Genomic DNA, 19,522 nt, shown 5'->3' with positions numbered 1-19,522 from the left:
AAAAAAAAAAAAAAAAAAAAAAAAAAAAAAAAAAAAAAAAAACTATGTCATCATTTTTTTAATACACAGTTTTTTCCACTCTCCTCACTCCCTCCCTCCATCCCTCCCTCCCTCTTTCCTCCCTCCTTTCTTCCCTCCCTCCCTCCTTCCCTTCTTTCCTTTTGGATTCTGGGGACCAAACAAAGAATCTTGTGTGCTAAGCATACACTTTTCCATTGAGCCACACTCTATGCTTTATTGTCATTTTTGATTGGCATGTGTAAATTATACAATGTTCAGAGTGGTGTTTGAGCACATGTATACACTGTGCATCCATCAAACCAATCAAACCCCCAACCTCTGTGCTGGCTAGTTTTATGTCAACTCGACATAAACTATAATCATCTGAGAGGAACCTCAACTGAGAAAATGCCTCCATAAGATTGGGCAGTAGGCAAGCTTGTAGGACCTTTTTAAAATTAGTGATTGATGAAGAAGGGCCCAGTGTGGGTGGTGCTACCCCTGGGGCTGGTTGTCCTGGGTTCTATAACAAGGCAGGCTGAGCAAGCCATGAAGAGCAAGCCAGAAGTAGCATTTCTGGAGGGCCTCTACATCAGCTCCTGACTCCAGGTTCCTGCCCTGTTTGAGTTCTTGTTCTGACTTTCTTCAGTGATGAACAAGCAGTGCTGTGGAAATATAAGACAAATCAGCCCCTTTGTCCTCAAGTTGCTTTGGTATGGTGTTTCATCACAGTGATAGTAACCCTAAACAAGGCACTCTGTTAACTATTATCCTATAATTCCAACTGATGTTTCAGTCTCTGCCCATGAGAGAAAACACACAGTACTGGTCCTAGTTGGCCTGATTCTGCTTAGTATAAGGCTGTTGACTTCTCAGTTTTCTATGAATGGCAGGATAATACTCCATTGTATATATTTTTGCTTTGCGCATCCGTGCATCGATGGGAATCTAGGTTAGTTCCATATTATGTTGTCCATAGTGCTACAAGAGACATGTGTGTGCAGGTTTCTCTTTAGTATGTGTAGATTTCCTAGAGTATATACTGAAAAGTAGGATTGTTATATCAAATGGTAGCTCTATTTTTAGATTGAAAAAATTGTTCTCCACATTGTTTTCTATAATGTCTGTACTAAGTTAGATTCTCTCCAATGGTGTGCAGGAGTTCCTTATTCTCCACATGACTGCTAACATTTATTGTTGATATTTTTATAATAGATTCTCAGATTCATTTCTTCTTGCTGTGATGAAACACACCTGTGAGACCATGGTAAGGAGAAAGGGCTTATTTGGCTCACAGTTGTAGGGTATGGACCATCTCTGAGGGGGAAGTCCAAGAGACAGGAACCGGAACCAGCTGGGCACATCCACAGTGAAGAGCAGAGAATAATGAACCAAGGGAAACGTCTCACTTTCAGTTCAGTTTTTCCTTTTCTCTTAGAACAGGGCCCAGCCAATGAATGGTGCTGCCTACACTATCACGTCAATGAACCCAATTAGGAAAATCCCTTAGTGACATGCCAATAGCCTGACCTGATTTAGACAGTTCCTCATCCATGCTTCCTTCTCAGGTGATTCTAGATTGTGTGGAGTTGTCAAAGATAACCAGCATATAAGATATTCTAACTAGGGAGAGATGATTTGCTTTGTGGTTTAGATTATCATTTCCGTGCTGGCCAATGACAATGAACATTTTTCATATGTTTATTTTCTATTTTTCTTTTTGAGACCTGTATCCTCAGGTTATTGAACATTTTGAAATTTGATGGGTTTGACATGGGTATTTATTGCTTATCAGACAAAATTTAGGTTTCTCCTATTCTATAAGCTGTTTTTTATGACTATTGTTGGTGGTTTCCTTAGCTGTGTAGAAGATTTTTGTATTATCTAGTCATAGTTGTTTACATTTACGTTTATTTCTTGTAATTTTAGATTCCAAGCCAGAATATGGTTTTAAAATACCTTTTATTTATATTTTATGTGAAGGAATGTTTTGCCTGTATGTGTCATATGGATGCTTGTACCCACACAAGCCATAAGAGGGGGTCAAATCCCCTGGAACTGGAGTTACAGATAGTTGGGAGCCATCCATGTGTATGCTAGACATCGAACCTCTGGTATAGGACCTCTCCAGCTCTTGCACATATGTATTAATGTATTTCCTCTGTGTTTTATTCCCAGTAGTTTATTTTTCTTATCTACCTTGACTTGATTTTAGTACAGGGCAGGAGGCAGGGGTCACAGGTCAGTCTATACATGAACTAGTTTTTCAAGCACTATTCCTTGAAGAGGTTGTCATTTTGATGCATATGTCTGGCATCTTGTTCAAGAACTGCACGTGTGTTGCTTTATTTTTGAGATCTGCATTCAGTTCCACTGGCCTGTTTTTGTTGTTCTGTTTTTATGCTGTCTTGGCTACTGGTTGGCTCTGTCAATGTGCCTTGAAGTTAGGCATTGTGGTGCCTTTAGTGTTGTTTTTTTTCTGTTCTGTTTCTGGGTTGAATTTGGGATTTCTGCCTAGTTCTAGGAAGAATGTTATTGGCATGTACTGTGTCCATGGATAGATTATATTTATAAAACACTTTGGGATTTGAGAAGTGTTCTGTTCTATAAACAGGAAATCTTCCATTTTTTTATCATGTTCTTTAGTTGATTCTATTAGTGCTTTCTAGTATTCACTCTAACGATCTTCACCTGTCTGGTTAAACCAGTCCCCACTTAATTCTGCTATGATTTGGAACACATTCCTCCATGGCTTCTCTTTTATCAGCCTTGCTACTTGTTTATACCATACTTGTTTCAACTTTATATTCTGAAAGTTTAGTAAATTTATTTATCAGTTTTAGTATCTTCTAGTGGAATCTTTAGATTTTTCTGTGTGGAGAATCATAACCTATACAAATAAGGATATATTGACTTCCCTCTTTCCTGGATGTACACACTTTTTTATTGCCCTAATTGTCCTAGCTGATCTTCTATTATTATATTCAGTAACTGTGAGTCCAGTTACAACCTTTTCTTGTTTCATATACTAGAAAATCATTTTCAGCTTCTCCCTTTCCCCATTCAATGTAGTGTTGGTTATAGGTTTTTCATAGTTTAAAATAGGTTAGAGCGTTATCTTTACATCCTTAATTTGTTCAAATATTTTTCTTATTGTGTAGTGATTATGAGTCTTATCAAGTAATTTTTCTTCATCTCCTGAGACATTCTGAGGACTTCCTATCCTTAAGTTTCTTGATATAATAATTAGGTCACATATTGGATCCTTATATTACTGGATTAGTTCCACTTGAGCATAGTGAATTATGTTTTTGATATACTGTTGGATTTGATTTACTAGTCTTTTGTTTAGCATTTTATATGTATATTCATCAGAGATAATGATTTATATTTTATCACTTTTATTGTGTTTCTACTTCTGACCTTGTGTTCAATCCTGAACTTCTAGGATATATTTAGAAGAATGTCTTCCCTTTAAATTCTTGGAGATAATTTGAGAAGAATCAATGTTAGTTTCTCCTTTAAAATCTTGGTATTACTCATCAATGGATCACCCCACCCCCATATTGTTTTCTTTCTTAGAAAGCTTTTTTTTTTTAAATTACTGATCCCATTTCAACACTAATTATAAGCCTGTTCTGATTTTCTGTATCTTCATAGTTCTGTTTTACCAAGGTATGCGTTTGTGTGTGTGTCGTCATTTATCTTGTTTCCTAGTCAGTTTTTTAAATTTGTAATTATTTGAACATAGGGTGCAGCTCAGTTGGGGCAGCATAACAAACCCTGGGTTTAGTCCCAGCACTATATAAAATGTAGAACAGTGGTATATGGTAATGCTTAGGAGGTGGAGGTAAAACTGTCAAAAATTTAAGGTTATCTTCAGCTATAGAGCAAATTAGTTATCAGCCTGGACTATATGAGGCTTTGTCCATTAAAAAAAAAGGAGATAAATAAAGTCAAAGCCTCGCGGCTCATCCACAATGACCCACTTCTATTTGGGCTCTGTATCTGGAAGCTTTCGCAACTGTCCTAAACAGCTCCATCAACTGGAGACTACTGGGAGACATTTGTCGTTTAGACTGCCACAGTGTGTTATGTCATAGTTTTGGTATGCTGCATTTTTAGTTTCTCATTACATTGTTACATTGTTTTCATTTCTTCAGTGATCTAGCATTCATTCTGTAGTATGTTAGCTCTTGATGTATTTTATAGTTTCTGAAGTACTTTTTCAAGGTTATCTTCAGTTATAGAGCAAGTTAGTTGTCAGTCTGTGCTATAAAGATCTCTTGTGTATGTATAGTGTATGGATGTGTGACTGTGGGCACTCTTGTGGCATGACATGTGTATGAACAACGCTGGGTGTCAGTCCTCCACTTTGTCTTGCTTAAGGTAGAGTCTCTTTTGTGTTTATGTTGTATTTGCCAGGCTGTCTGGCCCAAGAGTTTCTGGGGTTTTGTGTCCACCTCCCATATTGCAGTAGGAGTTGGCATTAGAGAGGCATGCTACTGTGCCTGCTTTGACATGAGCTCTGGGATCTGAACTCAGGTCTTCTCATTTGCACACCAAGTACTTCCCCCACACCTCAGCCTTGATTACTACTCTCTACTGTTATTCTGTAGTGTTTTTAGAAGATACATGGTATGAGTTAGAATATTTTCCATTTATTGAGGCTTGTTTTGTGGCCTGATACATGATCAGTTCTAGGGAACCTTAAGTTTGAAGAAAGAAATGTGATTGTGTAGCCATTGAAGAAATGCTCTGTAAACATGTGTTGAGAACATACAATCTGTAGTGTAACTTGACGCTGATGCTCTTTTTGTTGACTTTTTGTTTGTTTGTTTGTTTGGTATGGATGATATATCAGTTGTTAAGAGTCAGATATTGAAATAACCAACTATTTATTATCTCCTACTTATGTCTTTACATTGAATTGCATTTATTCTTGTAAATCCTCTGATATTAGTTGATATTGTTTTTTCTTGTTGCATGTGAGAAATGTACATATTTTGGGAGACTAGTGCCCATGCTTAGGAGAAGCTTATTTTTTCTCCCTTATACTATTTATAATTTATTTTCATTTTTAACTGTTTCTCGGGCTTTAAAGTCTTCCAGAAACTCAAAGCAATTGGTTTTCTGGTTATTCTTTAAAGCTGTGGCTCAACACAAATCTTGCCATTTGCTTTTGGGTGGCTTAGTGTCTCACTGCTGGGAAGAGAACCATAACTAAGGTGTTCAATTGGAAGCTTGTTTACAGTTTCAGAGGCTTAGACCATTATCACCATGGAGGAGAGCATGGTAGGAGCCTTGCAGGCATGGTGCTGAAGAAATAGTTGAGAGTTATAACCTGATCTTGGGCAGTGAGAGATAGATATCTTTATCTATCTATCTATCTATCTATCTATCTATCTATCTATCTATCTATCTATCTATCTATCTATCTATTGATGATGGAGAGAGACTGGGCCTGGCATGGGCTTTAGAAACCTCAAAGCCCACCTCCAGAGACATACTTCCTCCAACAAGGCTATACCTTCTCCTTTCATATAGTACTACACCTTGGTGACTAAGCATTTGAATATATGAGCCCATGAGGGCCTCTCTCATTCAAACCACTGCACTAGAGACACACTTTTGCCTTTTATGCTTTCACTTTTCAAACGTGACTTATGTGCCAGTCTACTTCATTCGGATTTTCCAGAGCTTCTTTGATCTCATCAAGATCATATGCCACCATGAAGCTCAGCAAAATCTCTAAAGCTTCATACAATTCTCAAGGTACCTGTCAAGTCACCTCTTAATCTGTTTGTGAACACAGTCCTATTGAGTGTGAAGTGGTCATCATCAAATACCATCTTCCTTACGTCTGATTTTCTAGTAATATTAGTCCTTCCTCTGCTGTCTTTAATTCTTGATATTTATGGGGACTTCAGCTGGCAAGAGCCAGATTTCCCTACTGGCTCATATTCCCCTTTGTTCATGGAAGGATGAGTAGTTAAATCACCCAGTTTCCTTGCCTCCTCAGCACTCAGCCTTATCCCATCCATCACCATGCCCCACAGCCTCATGGACCAGCCTGTGAGAGGCTCTTTCATTGCTTACTTAAAAATCTTTCTCAATTCTTGCAGTTCCTTAAGTCTTTACCCAAGTCCTGCATTGAGCTGCTGGTTGCCCTAGCTCCTTGTATTGGGTCCTTATTAATACCCCTGTCTGCATGATGAATCATGGTTATTTCCCTTCATTTCTACTAAAGGTTGGATCTGAGAGGCATTTTTCATCACTTCCACTATATTGTCTTCCTTCTCATTCTCTGATTTTTTCCCCCATGAGTTTCAAAGAAGGACCCTTTTGGATTCTATGTAGGATTTCTCAGCTCAGATCTAATTTTCCTTTGCATCCTGCCAACTATGAAAAATTGCCAGTCAATAGCTCCATTTCCTTCTCCCCTTTCCCACTTTTTCTGGTAACTCAGAAGCAGATGCAATGGATGGTGTCTATGTGCCATTTTCCTATTATGATTTCTCCATTATGAAGGCATGTTTCTATTTTGAAAACAACTGAGCCTTAGTTGCATCTCATAGCAAAGGCCACAAAGTTGGCATGAGAGTAGGCTTATGACTCCTTCTCACTTGTGATTACTTCAGAGGTTGCACTATATTCTTAGTATACCACTGGTTGTAAGAATATCTTCGTATTCCAACAGTGGGCCCCATTCATCACAGATCTTGTACTGAGGAAGACGCCCTGCTTCGCATTCTACCCAGGTATGTTCCACTGTCAGACAGCTCAGTTTTGCTTGGATTCTGTCACCCATCTGAGGGACTCCATACTACACTGGGAAAGTTTGCCCTGTAGATGCTCTGTCCTTAGTAGGATCAGGCACAGTTGTCTCTTCACTAACTAGACACTCCTCCTTTATTCCCTTTGGTTCTTTTGGGCCATGTCTGGGTACCAATTGTATTGTGTGACTTTTCCTGGGATGGCACAAACAAATGGCTATTCATCCCATTGTGGGTACCAACGGACCATAGGAACAGTTCTCAATTCTAGCTCAGTGAACCAGTGATTTTGTTGGAGTTCTGTACTGTACTTAGGTGGGAGGTTACTTACATAGTGTTTAATTCAAAGGCAGCTGCATCATGAAAAATCTTAGTTCAAGAAGGGAGACAACTCAAATCCCTGGAGCCTCATGCACAACTGTCAGACAGTGTGATGACTCTCGGTGTGCCCTCTCCAGCAATTGCTTATTGCTTTTCCAACTTGGAGGATGGAGTTTGTGACTCTTGATTTATTTACATCTGGAGTGTTATTCTTCTCCATCCAGGAGGGAATGCTTTAACTAGAAGGAAATAGCCACACAACAGTGGGTATCTGTGAGGTCCTAGAGGGAGGTGGGGATATGCAGGAATCTGATCATAGGGGTATGCATTTGGGCGGGAGTTTGTATCTTATGTGACATCTAGTAATACCAGAGTAGGAGTTCACAAGGAGACCATATGAGATTCTCTCCCAAAGCAAAACTCTAGTTTGTTCCGTCAACTGATGGCTAGGAAAATTTCCTAAAGTCAGGAGTAAGCTGGCAATCTCTTCTGCTCAACTTTCTTTGGTTGCCAGCTATGGATATGTGTTGACAATCGTGGGGGAATGTCATGCCTTTTCCTGGGCTCTCACCCTGACAGTCTGAGTCTTACAAGGATCCATTTTTTTTTTCCTTTGCTGATTGCCAGCATTTTTCATGGCCATCTACCTCAAGATGAGCTACAAACCTGTGGCTATTCATCTTGGTGGTGGATGAGACACAAAGCACTTCATATCTCCTTCGAACCATTTTAAGTTTCAAAATGGAAAAGGTAAATCCAGTTATTTTATCCAGTCCAAGATCTGCCTAAGTCAATGGTAACTTCAGTTGGGTTATGGGTATAGTCATGATATTATGTATGATCATTCTGTTGTTAAATTCTATCCTTACTACATGCCAGGTACCACCATCAGCCAGTCACTCATGTCATGATATATTCTCATATCTACTCCATGAGTTTATTATTTTGCAGACAAGGGAAACAAGGTGAAGAGAAATGAAATCGTTTGTTGACAATCTCACAGAAACTAGTAGATAGTAAAGCAGTTAGACAGGAGTATGAAGGCCTGGGAGTTCCGGGAACTTTACCCTCATGTTGACTTCTAGTTCCTTCTATATAGTCGGTTTCCCTCTGCCATGTGCATTTATGTTTGGAAGGCTTTCAGATTTAAAGAAATCAAAACGGACATCTTTACTTTCTATCATGGACTAGACTTACAACCCATTGGCATGCAGCCATGTATTAGTTCACTGTGTATCTGCTTATCCACATATTCTTTTTCCTGAGGTTGAAAGCAAGTGACAGACCACATGTGTTTCCCAAGAACAAGGTCATTCTCTAATATAATTTGGTATTGTGGTAATTTATATTGATATAAAGTCAATGGCAGTCGGGGCTGAACTACCCACAGTTTAGGACAAAGATCTTGCCTCATAATCGGTATTTCCCAGTGAACTGAATAGCATCCAAAAAGCCAATTTACCACACATAGGAAAAAGTTGTGAAAGATTTCTCAGAAACCTTAGTGATCCCAAGAGGTTTGATTTACTCACTTGTGCTTCTGCGCTGATACCTCTTAACAGGAAGCATTTTGTCTCTTTCTCAGCCTGTAAAGTGATAATTACTAAGTGTCAGGTAGCTGGGACTGCCATAACAAAGTATCATAGACTGGTTGGCATAAAGAATAGGAACTTATTTCATCACAGTTCTTCTGAGCCAGACTCATCAAGTTCGTCACTTATTGACAACTTTTGATCTTGGGCTTGCAGCAGTTTGGTTTCTAGTGAGGGCTCTGTTTTCAGCTTGTGATAGTCATTTTTTCCCTGAGAGCTCACGCTCACATGGCCTTTATGTTTATGTAACTATACATTTAGTTTTCCAAAGGTTCAGCTTATAAGGACACAGGGATACTGATTGGAGACCTGGCTCTTAGGGCCTCACTTACCCTTAACTTTGTCTCTTTTACAAAGTCCTCTAAGCATGGCTTCTTTGGGGTTTTAACAGACATAGATTTTAGGGTGGCACAGTTCACTGTATGACAGTTTGTCAGAGTATTCATCAAATGGAGGAAGATAAAATATGTTGTAGTTCAGAATGAAGTCAACTTCTGTGTTTATATAATACATGCTGTGCATCCTAAAGTTCAGCGTTCCTTAATGAGATCAGCTATGACCATGAAGTCACATCATTGGCTTTATTGTCTTTAGAAATAATCAGTCTTCTAACTGCTAGTATTCTTGGCAATGAATGGTGGAAATAATGGATTTCTAATTAAGAAAAATAGTGGAAGGAAAACCCTTAAATTACATAGTATTTTGAGTTACAGAGAAAAAAAAAATTAAGATTTATTAAAATGGTAAGTGTTAGGTAATGCTTAGTTATTTTATAGAACTAAGGTAAGAAATAAACTAAAATGGTTAATAATTATTATTTTTGAAAAATGTTGAAAAATTTTACTTGTTACATCTGTTAGTGAATAGAACTAGTTATTCTTGTTGAGTATTATGGGGAAATGACAATTTTTTTTTGAGTGAAGTTGGGAAGTAGATTGTACTTTCTGGACATAGGAGGGAAGTCCTCAGTGGAAGAGAAACAGACTGGAATCGAATTCAGAAACTAAATTTTACTACATGGTTTCTCAGGGAGAGACATGTAGTACATTCCAATATGCTCTTCATTTTACATTAACTTTTTCCCCATGATCATAGATGTCTGTAACACATTCAACATCCCTCATTTCCCCAAGGGTAGCCCCTTTCCACTTAAACAAGTCTCTATTGACTATTCAGTTGATGTTTTTTTCCAATTCCTGATTGATGTGTTTCACACAATCAATACCTCTGTATAGCATTCAAATCATTCTTCAAAATAATATTCACTGTCTTTATGCAATTCTTTATCAGTGTGAACTTTGCATCATAGAATATCTTGGATGGTCACTGAGGTGCTTACAGAGGTGCTTATGTTGTTGACTGGGGACTAGTTATTTTCGTGGTAAAAAAAATAATACTTAGCAAGAACTATGCATCCCATATAGATCATTCTCTAAGGGACAATATCTGAAAAATTGGGGACAGTCAGAATATCCATGAGCTGTCTATCTTCGTATCATAGGTTTGTCTCTGTTTTGATGGTCTATTCATTCTGTCTATTCAGACACCCCTGTGACGTTCCTCTCTGTCTGCAGACACACATTGCCACTCATAATTGGTAGCATCTCTATACACTGTTAGTTGCATTACAGTCTCCTTCCTTTTATAATGCAACTTCTCACACAGTCATTATTGTACACATTTTTCCATTCCCTGTTTACTGTCAAACCCATTCCAAGCAAGACTTATCTCCACTCTCCCTCCACTTCTCTTAAAGCCGTCAGTGTATCAGTGACCTTCAGATTGTGGTCTCTGTCTTATTTGGATTCCCAGAAACTCTGAACATGATTATGCTCTCATTTTTCTATCCCTGCTCACTAGCTTTCTTCCTGTATATCAGGAACTCACTCTTGGTTCTCTTTCTAGGCAATACTTCCTCCTCTGCTTTGAACTTCTTCTTTTTTTTTTGTTTTTTGTTTTTGTTTTTCGAGACAGGGTTTCTCTATATAGTCCTGGCTGTCCTGGAACTCACTCTGTAGACCAGGCTGGCCTTGAACTCAGAAATCCGCCTGCCTCTGCCTCCCAAGTGCTGGGATTAAAGGCGTGTGTCACCACTGTCCTTTTTTTTTTTTTTTTTAGGATTTATTTACTTTAACATATGAGTGCTCTGTGTATACCTGCATGCCAGAAGAAGACATCAGATCCCATTACAGATGGGTGTGAGCCACCATGTGGTTGCTGGGAATTGACCTTAGGACCTCTGGAAGAACAGTCAGTGCTCTTAACCACTGAACCGTCTCTCCAGCCCCAAACTTCTTAACATTGAAATGATTCTTTTTTTTTCTTTCTCTCTGGCTGTTATTTTCCTCCTTGGGATTTTATCTAGTTTCAATACCCCCTATGAGCAGATGTCCATCTTAAAGGCAGATCTCTCTCCTGAGCTCCACACACACATATCCAAAGGTTTATTCAATTTAACTCTCTCTCTCTCTCTCTCTCTCTCTCTCTCTCTCACACACACACACACACACACACACACACACACACACAGACAGACACAGACACAGACACAGACACAGACACAGACACACACACACAGAATCCTAGTTAGGGTTTCCATTGCTATGAAGAGACACCACGACCAAGGCAACTCTTATAAAGGCCAACATTTGATTGGGGCTGGCTTACAGTTTCAGAGGTTCATTATTATCATGGCAGGAAGCATGTGTAGGCAGACATGGTGCTGGAGGAACTGAGAGTTCTATATTCTGGTCCACAGAAAGCCAGGAGTTAGCTGGGCAGTGGTGGCAAATACCTTTAATCCCAGCACTTGGGAGGCAGAGGCAGGTGGATTTCTTAGTTCGAGGCTGGCCTGGTCTACAGAGTGAGTTCCAGGACAGCCAGGGCTACACAGAGAAACCCTGTCTCGAAAAACAAAAACAAACAAACAAACAAATAAACCAAAAAAAAAAAGAAAGAAAAAAAGAAAAATAGAAAGCCAGGAGCTGACTGTCTTCCAGGCAGCTAGGAGGAGGGTCTTAAAGCCCACTCCCACAGTGACACACTTCTTCCATCAAGGTCACACCTACTCCAACAAGGACACACCTCCTAATAGTGCCACTCCTTGGTCCAGACATATTCATATTACTACATTTGTGTGCATGTGTTTATATATTCATATGTCTTCTTAGATTATTTCAAGTGGCACCTATCCCTCTTGGAGGAAATGAACACACGGGTGACCTGCCCATTCTGTCTTCATTACTGTCTACCAACTTTCCTCTCTCACACAGCTTCTGACACAGAGACAGGCTTTTTCTTAACTGCCTTAATTTCTCACTTAACACTGATGTCAACTTGTTAAGTCCTTCCTGTTTTAAATTGCCTTTCTTCTGTTTTTATGCTTCTTTCATCATTAAAATATAAAAAGGTCCACAGGAAGTTAACCTTTTTCTTTTTAGTCTGCTTTGATGCTATATTTTCATGTGCCTACCACTCAGGAAATTCTAAAAGTTATTTATTAAATAAGTATAGTTAAAAAAGAGAAATGATAGTGACTAAAGGGTCTCATGTTCATTAAATAATTTAAATCATATATATATATATATATATATATACATACACACATATGAGTTTTGAGAGGTCCAATTATTAAATCTGGGACCTGGCATTGTATATCTCAGCTTTTTCAGCTCTGTAAGTCCCCACCTCTTTCCCTTGTTAGATGAGATGAGGATATGCCCATTTGCACCCAGGGCTTTGTAAGGCATTTCCATTTGGTATTACCACACAGGGAGTATAAGGTCACTTGCTTCTTAAATTCTCTGCCCTTAAGAGCTGGTAGAGAACCTGGAGGGACTCAGTAGATGTTTGTCTCCCTTAGGTAATGATCAAATTCAGCTAATGATGATTAGAGTTTTTGCTTCTGCACTGGGATGTGTGCTTTCTTGCATAAACCTGTTACTTTGGGATGGAGTTAGAATAAACAAATAAAGAAACTACTTTGGGATAGTGGCCACATTTTTACCACAGGCACTGATGATCTCTGCCTTTTTCCTCTGATGTCATGTGCTGAAATCTTGTATTTGTCTCCTCTCTCCTCGGTTCTGCTTCCAAAGAAAGAAATGCCAGATAGAAGACCAGGTTTGAGCAGTGTCTTCTGAGAGGATGGCTGGAGCATGTGACTTCTCTTTGAGGGTGTATTTTTGAGCAGTGGACAGGAGGAAGAGGAGAGAGGGTTCCACAGGAAAAGATGTTATGGAAATACTAGCAAGAGAAAGCCATCCCAGTCTAAGCCCTTGCTCTGTTCTGGCTTTCAACAATTTAGCAGAAGTTCTGTTGTATATGTGGCTTTGTAGTTTATTCATTTCACAGCAGAACAGCCTTGCTTGCCTGGGACAAATGAGTATTTTCCCTGTTGTTTGAAATTTTTCTTAAAGGCATATTTAATAACAATAAAAAACCCCCGATATGTGTTTAAGCTATTTACTCTTCAGATGGAGTTAATCCACCCTCCATAGCAATCCTGAAGCAATCAATTTTTATTGCAAGGATTATCATAACCCCTTTAATAGTGCTGTGCACATTAACTATTCTGGTGAGTGAGGGAAGAGGCTTCTTGCATTTTACAGTTCTGCCAATATCTTAAGTCTTCTCTTTTGAAAAGAAAATATGCAAGCCTTCAATGTGAACTTCAGAGGTGTGGAAAAGAATTACTTAACAGTTTCAAGTTTCCCCACTTCAATAGCATGTCTTAGATATCATTGAGAGCCACCTGTTCTATAGTCTGGGTGATCATTGTATACTGTATATAAGTTTGGTTATAAAAATAAATACATACTTCTGTATCTACTCGTGCCTCTGCCCATACAGGGAGGGGAAGCACAGAGGGAACAGCCTAGCAACTGACCAAGTTCCACAGGCAGGATAAGGGGGTGGATTTTATTTATTTATTTTTTTATTCAGTGTCCCTCCAAGAATATCCCTACCTTCAGATGACTTGGTTTTCTCTCTCCTAACCCAAGCTCAAACCTTTAAATCGCCAGAGAAGTTGCATGGATAGCCAGTCACTTATCACTATATTCTTAACATTGACTGAAGTTTTCAGATGGACCTCATTCATGAGAATATTGCTATCTTATCAGAGGAGGAAACTTCTCTGTGGTGGAAGTGAGCTTGCTTGATACAGCTTTGCTGTTGGGGTTGCACATCAAACATTGGTCCTATGCATTTTAGAGGTAAACTTACAATGAAAGCCATGAGTTTGTGTCAATGATCACATGTCCCTCCATCAAACAACACTGTCTATCATGCAGAGTCACATAACATTCATGGTGGTGAGGTTTCTGTGGTAACTTGATTTCCCCAAGGGATGCTGAGACACTTGGTCCAGCATTATTCCAGGGGAGTTGGTGAGCATGTTTATGGATGAAGTTAGCATTTGAGTTTGTAGTCTAACTCATTTCATCTTCTGCAGTGTGTATAGGCCTCAGACAATTCACTGAAGGCCTGAAGAGAAGAAAAAGGCTGATCTAAAAAAAAATCCTTATTGATTTGACTTTGTGTTTAGGTATTGTTTTTGGCTGAGTGTCAGGGTGGTCAATTGTAGGGAATGTGCCTCTTTTCCCTTGTGTACATCCTTTCTGTCCTACTTCTCTGGAGACCTTGCTTCAAATCAAGTGGACAAACAACTGCAGTTAGTGAATTCTGGGTACAAGTGCATGGTAGGTTGTTTTGCTGATACTTACTGAGGTGTGTTATCTTCTGGACTGTGAGACTGGAGGGGAATAAAACAAATTTAACCAGAGATTAAGGTTCAGTGTCACCATGACACACATTTCCAGAACCCATGTATATCTGGAGTCACATAAACACTATCATTGAGTAGAAAAATAAGTTTTGTTAGGATGCTGACCTATGTTGTGTGAATCGTTGAGGCAGGGGGGTCATTTTCTTCTATCCTATACAGACTATAAAGAGGTGAGATTCAATGCAAGTCATGTCTTTATGTGACCTTTGGGTGAAACAATGTTTATATACTTTGTTAAGAAATATAACTGGACGAAGAACAATTCCTATCTCACAGCATTTTTATTAGATCACACAGGATATTTGTAAAATATTTACAACAGTGCCTGCCATATTTAATAAAATCTGAGATGTCATTGAATTCTCAGCATAGCATGATATGGGCACTCCTAAGGATTTTAAACAGTGTCAATTATTGTTGTAGGATGTGATTTGCTATTCTATTTTCTTTTAGGTTAGAAGATAATATAGTAAGTCTTAAAAACAAGGACACATCGTAGATTGGTTTGTATAAGTAAATGTAAGCTTGAGTCAGGGAAAATGATCATTCTGGGAGGCCTGGAACACATCTAAATTTGACTAGAAGATAATGCATTTGTGTTTGTGTGTAGTTATCCAAACAGCAACAGAGCACCAAGTAGACCATGTTATTACTAAAGGTCGAAATTACTTGTTAACTTTGCTAAGAAGTTATTAAAGCATATTTCTTTCAGTTTCTAAATGAAGCATAGAGTTGCCTTCATTATGGACTCCCTAGGATCATTTAATAATCTAGTAAGGCGTGCTGTTTTTTCGTGGTTGGAATGTTGATGTCCTTGCTCAATATCTGTGTTGAATCCCTAATCTTGAATGTAGTTGTATTTGGTGATCAAGCTGTAATATCTCCATGTTCAGTTCCATCCATTTCATCAGAAAAAAATGCATGACAATCCTTAGTTCTGTATAGTCACAGAGACCAGCTCCTTCTGGGGTAGGGGTGACTAGAACATCTTTGCTTTGCAAGTTCATCTACTCAGATCTTGGCAATAGAATTTATTTGCTCATATCACAGTTATCCCCAAGTGAGAGATGTGATCACCAGGGATGGAAGCTTCCTTACTAGTGACATGCCCTAGCACTGTTTCTGCTACACACTACTGGTGATGAAAACCAGCCTCGTATCCATTCTATTCTGGTGTCTATGGACTATAGGAGTCAGGTTTATCATTATTGTTAGTAATGGAGAGACAAGTATAGGAGGGAGTAGCATGAACTTGTGACACTTGATTAGAACTTGATATCTGCATAGACTTATGCCATGTATATGTACATATGTCTGTAGCAGGATATCTTCCCACTACTTTGTATAAAGCTTGGCGATTGAGCTGTATGAGAGGTAGGCGGAGTGAGGAGTCGGGAGGAGAGGAAGAGGAGAAGGAAGAGGAGGAGAGAGGGGAGAGATGTAGGAGCCATGGAGAACCACGCATGGGTCCAGGATGGTCCTGGGTAAAGATTTATGTCATAAGGTTAGATATTGGGAAACAACTCTAATTGTGTGGGCAAATTGTTAATTGAGCCTTTCTAAATATATAAAGTTTTGGATAATAATTAAGCTTTAGAGTCTCATTTCTACCGGGTACTGCATGGATGGCGGGATGGTCTGGGCTCAGCTAAGCATCGTGGAGACAGTGTGGTAGATTAGCAGAGCCATCTCCCACACTGGTGTTTCATGGGTGCCAGGGCCGGTGCTTCTGGCCAGCCTGGCTGCTCATGGCCTCAGGCCTTGCCTAGTCAGGAACATGGCACCCCATAAAAACAAGCCAGACTGGGTGCTGCCAATTTAAATATTACCGAAACATATGTGTACTAACAGAGTACAGATCACTCCAGTGGAGTAATGACTAAGCCTATACATGAAGGTCATGGTTTCTAAGCCTGACCACTTCTTAAAGCTCATCAAGGCTAGAGAAATGAGGAGAGCTGGGAAGAATGGCATGCCTAGAATGTACTTGTGAGCCATAAGCTTAGTATATTGTTTAAGGAAATAGAAATCCATGTCAAAACAATACAGCAGTCAAGAGTGAAAGGCATCCTTTTGTGCAGATCCAGAGCAATTTGAATACTGACAGAGAGTCAGCCTTATGACCATCAAATTAATGATTGATTCAGGTCTAAATCTTCAGTGGGTTCTAAAATGAGAGGGTAGAAGGTTGACAAATAAGGTATATGTAGTTTCAATATTTCTCTTCTCAAAATGTATATTAAATTATTAGAGAAAATGGAATTTCACAACAAAGAAGCCCGAGAGATACCAGGTGATTAAAGCTAACACTGTAAGAATGGGATAACAGGGCACCATGTGACTCATTATAGGAGAACATGAGGTTGCTGCCATAATTCTCAGCTAAAAATGAATGACCCAAGTCTTATCAAGGGAATGAAACACACACACACACACACACACACACACATGCACACACACGCACGCACACACGCACACACTCCCCAAAACAAAAACAAAACAACAACAAAAACAAAGGGAGCTAACTTTGTAAATTGACTACCATGTATTCTTTTAACAATGCTAAGGTCAAGGAAGAATGTTTGAGGAATTAATCTGATTAAAGGGAGCTAATAGCATGTAACAAGTGAATTTGAGCAAGCTTCCGTAGTAGAATCTGGGCAGGGGAGACACAGGGCATTGCTGGGACTATCTGTATGTATAGATATTGCACGACAGCATTAATCAGAAGGTAATCTGACTAATTACACAAGGATGTTTATTTTTCAGAAAATATGCACTGATGTCTTGAGGGGTAAATGAGTATCAGTGAGACAGGTTGTGAACAATGTATCAAATGTGGTCAAATAAAAACTGGTAGATTTGGGTGAACAGTTAGGTGTCTATTGTTGCTCTAACACGTTGCCATCAAATCTGTATCTCATCCTAGAAGATGAGAAGTCTGGGCTTGGCTGATTATCTCTCGAGGGTCTCATGACAAAGACATCAACAGGGCTGCAGTCCTTTATGTAGCCTGTAGCGACAAACTGGCTTCAGACAATTTCAGGTTCTTGATTGAATTCATGTTTGATAAGATGGATGTCTCTAGTTCATCCATATGTTTCTGCCTCCATTTGCAAGCTAGCAACAGTCCTTAACCCCAGGTATGCCTTCAGTCTTTCAGCTTTTAAGGGCTCATGGAATTCAATTGTTTCTATCTGGACAAGTTAGGATCTGCTCCTCTAAAATCAATCTTAATTTTAGCAACATCCCTAGGGCCATGTCACAAATGTAAAATAACCACAAGAATTCTGAAGCTGAGATTTTGGAGGATCCATCACTTTTTTTTAAAACTAATTTTATACTACTTTGTAATATCATCAAATGGAAACATTATCAACAATCAAAAGCATAACACATTGGGTGGGAAGAACATGGCAGGTGGGAACAATACAGTAGTCACAGGGTCACTAAGTCCTTGGTAATTCTGCTCTGCTCTAACAGCATCTGGTCTGTGTGTTCTATCCTTACCTCCCAGGTCACCACCTGATCAAGCAAGGTACGTGCGAGGTGGTTGCTGTGCACCGCTGCTGCAATAAGAACCGCATAGAGGAACGCTCTCAGACAGTCAAATGTTCCTGCTTCCCAGGCCAGGTGGCTGGCACAACTCGGGCACAGCCTTCTTGTGTTGAAGGTAAGACATTTCTGGTCAATCTCTCTAGCACTTTGAAAGGGCTAAAAATCAATCTGTAGAAATCTAGGGTACTTTGAGGTAAGTATCTGTCCAAAACTTAATAGAAATACAAGCTTCAAGCTTCAAAATATCTTGATGAATAAGTCACGTCTTTAGTAATCTCTCTCAAGGGGTCTCTCTCTCTCTCTCTCTCTCTCTCTCTCTCTCTCTCTCTCTGTGTGTGTGTGTGTGTGTGTGTATGTGTATGTGTGTTTTAAAGCCTCTTTGCTCATGTTTCCAAATGCCATGCAGACCAAGCACTTCTTTCTTCAGAGTCTCTCTTCTTCCCCTTGCTATGTTCCCTACTATTCTTGTTTTTCCTCAAAATGTATTTTGCTTTAATATATGTTCTATAATAAAATCCCCTTCCCAAGATATGTTGAAGAAGCTATGTTTTAAACATCACTTATTCAGAACTGTCTGAAGAAAAGAAGGAATAGTAGAAGAGACAGAGGAATGGAAGGAAAGTTACTTCTTCTTTCCTTCTCCTTCTTCTTCTTCCTCTTTCTTTTCTCCTTTTTTTGTTTTTTTTATAATTTATTTTTTCTCAAATCGTAATTCATTCACACAGGGGTTATCAACATAGAAAGGCAGGATGTGAGGAAGAGAATGACAATGGAGTGTGGGTGTTCAGGGGGAATACAGGTATCTTCAGAACCAGGTATCGGCTGGGTGAAGGTTCAGGGGACAAGTCACTATGACTCTGCCTATGACTTGCTTGTCCTTATCTAAGTTGGTATTCTCTGCCAAGGCTACCTATTTACAAGGTCTATGACTACTCAGGGATTGGTTCTGGGATTTTCTGTGAATACCCAAGTATCCATGGAAGTTCAAAAGCCTTATTTAAAAGTGATGGATTGTGTTGATCACATGTATGCATCCTCTTGTATACTTGAAGTCATCTTTTATAATTCCTGAAATACTACAGTATACTAAATACTATATAAGTAGAGATTGTCTTATATTTTGTGGAGACAGATATTATGTATATTATCAACACACATGTATTCTAACTGTGATCAATTTAGTTCAAGGATGTTTTGTCAGTGCATATAGAGACATGACTATACTTAGAACTGGCAGTGTGGCATTCTATTTTGTGCTTAGTGGTACACAGTAATAGCCTCCTTGTTATTATTTTTTTCATTTCTTCTAATTTTTATATTTTAAAAAATTTATTTTTAAAAAATTAATTCCATGAGTGTTTGCTGGCATGTATGTTCACTATATGCATGTAGTGCCAATAGAGGCCAGAAGAGGGTGCTAGAACCCCTCGCAGTTGTGAAACACACACACACACACACACACACACACACACACACACACACACACA

At 39.1% G+C, this 19,522-nt stretch overlaps 1 protein-coding gene across 1 annotated transcript in view; it reads left to right on the top strand.

Annotated features, from left to right (window-relative positions):
• The window catches only part of Tafa4 (TAFA chemokine like family member 4), a 204,261-nt gene that overhangs the window by 149,362 nt on the left and 35,377 nt on the right, over positions 1-19,522 (top strand). Inside the window, exon 4 of the mRNA XM_028773113.1 lies at positions 17,995-18,150. Coding sequence (XP_028628946.1) covers positions 17,995-18,150 — 156 coding nt within the window. The remainder of the gene's footprint in view (positions 1-17,994; positions 18,151-19,522) is intronic.

This window comes from Grammomys surdaster, unplaced genomic scaffold (assembly GCF_004785775.1).
Source record: "Grammomys surdaster isolate TR1022 unplaced genomic scaffold, NIH_TR_1.0 220, whole genome shotgun sequence".
Taxonomy (NCBI): Eukaryota; Metazoa; Chordata; class Mammalia; order Rodentia; family Muridae; genus Grammomys; species Grammomys surdaster.
This window is presented reverse-complemented; position numbering and strand designations above follow the sequence as displayed.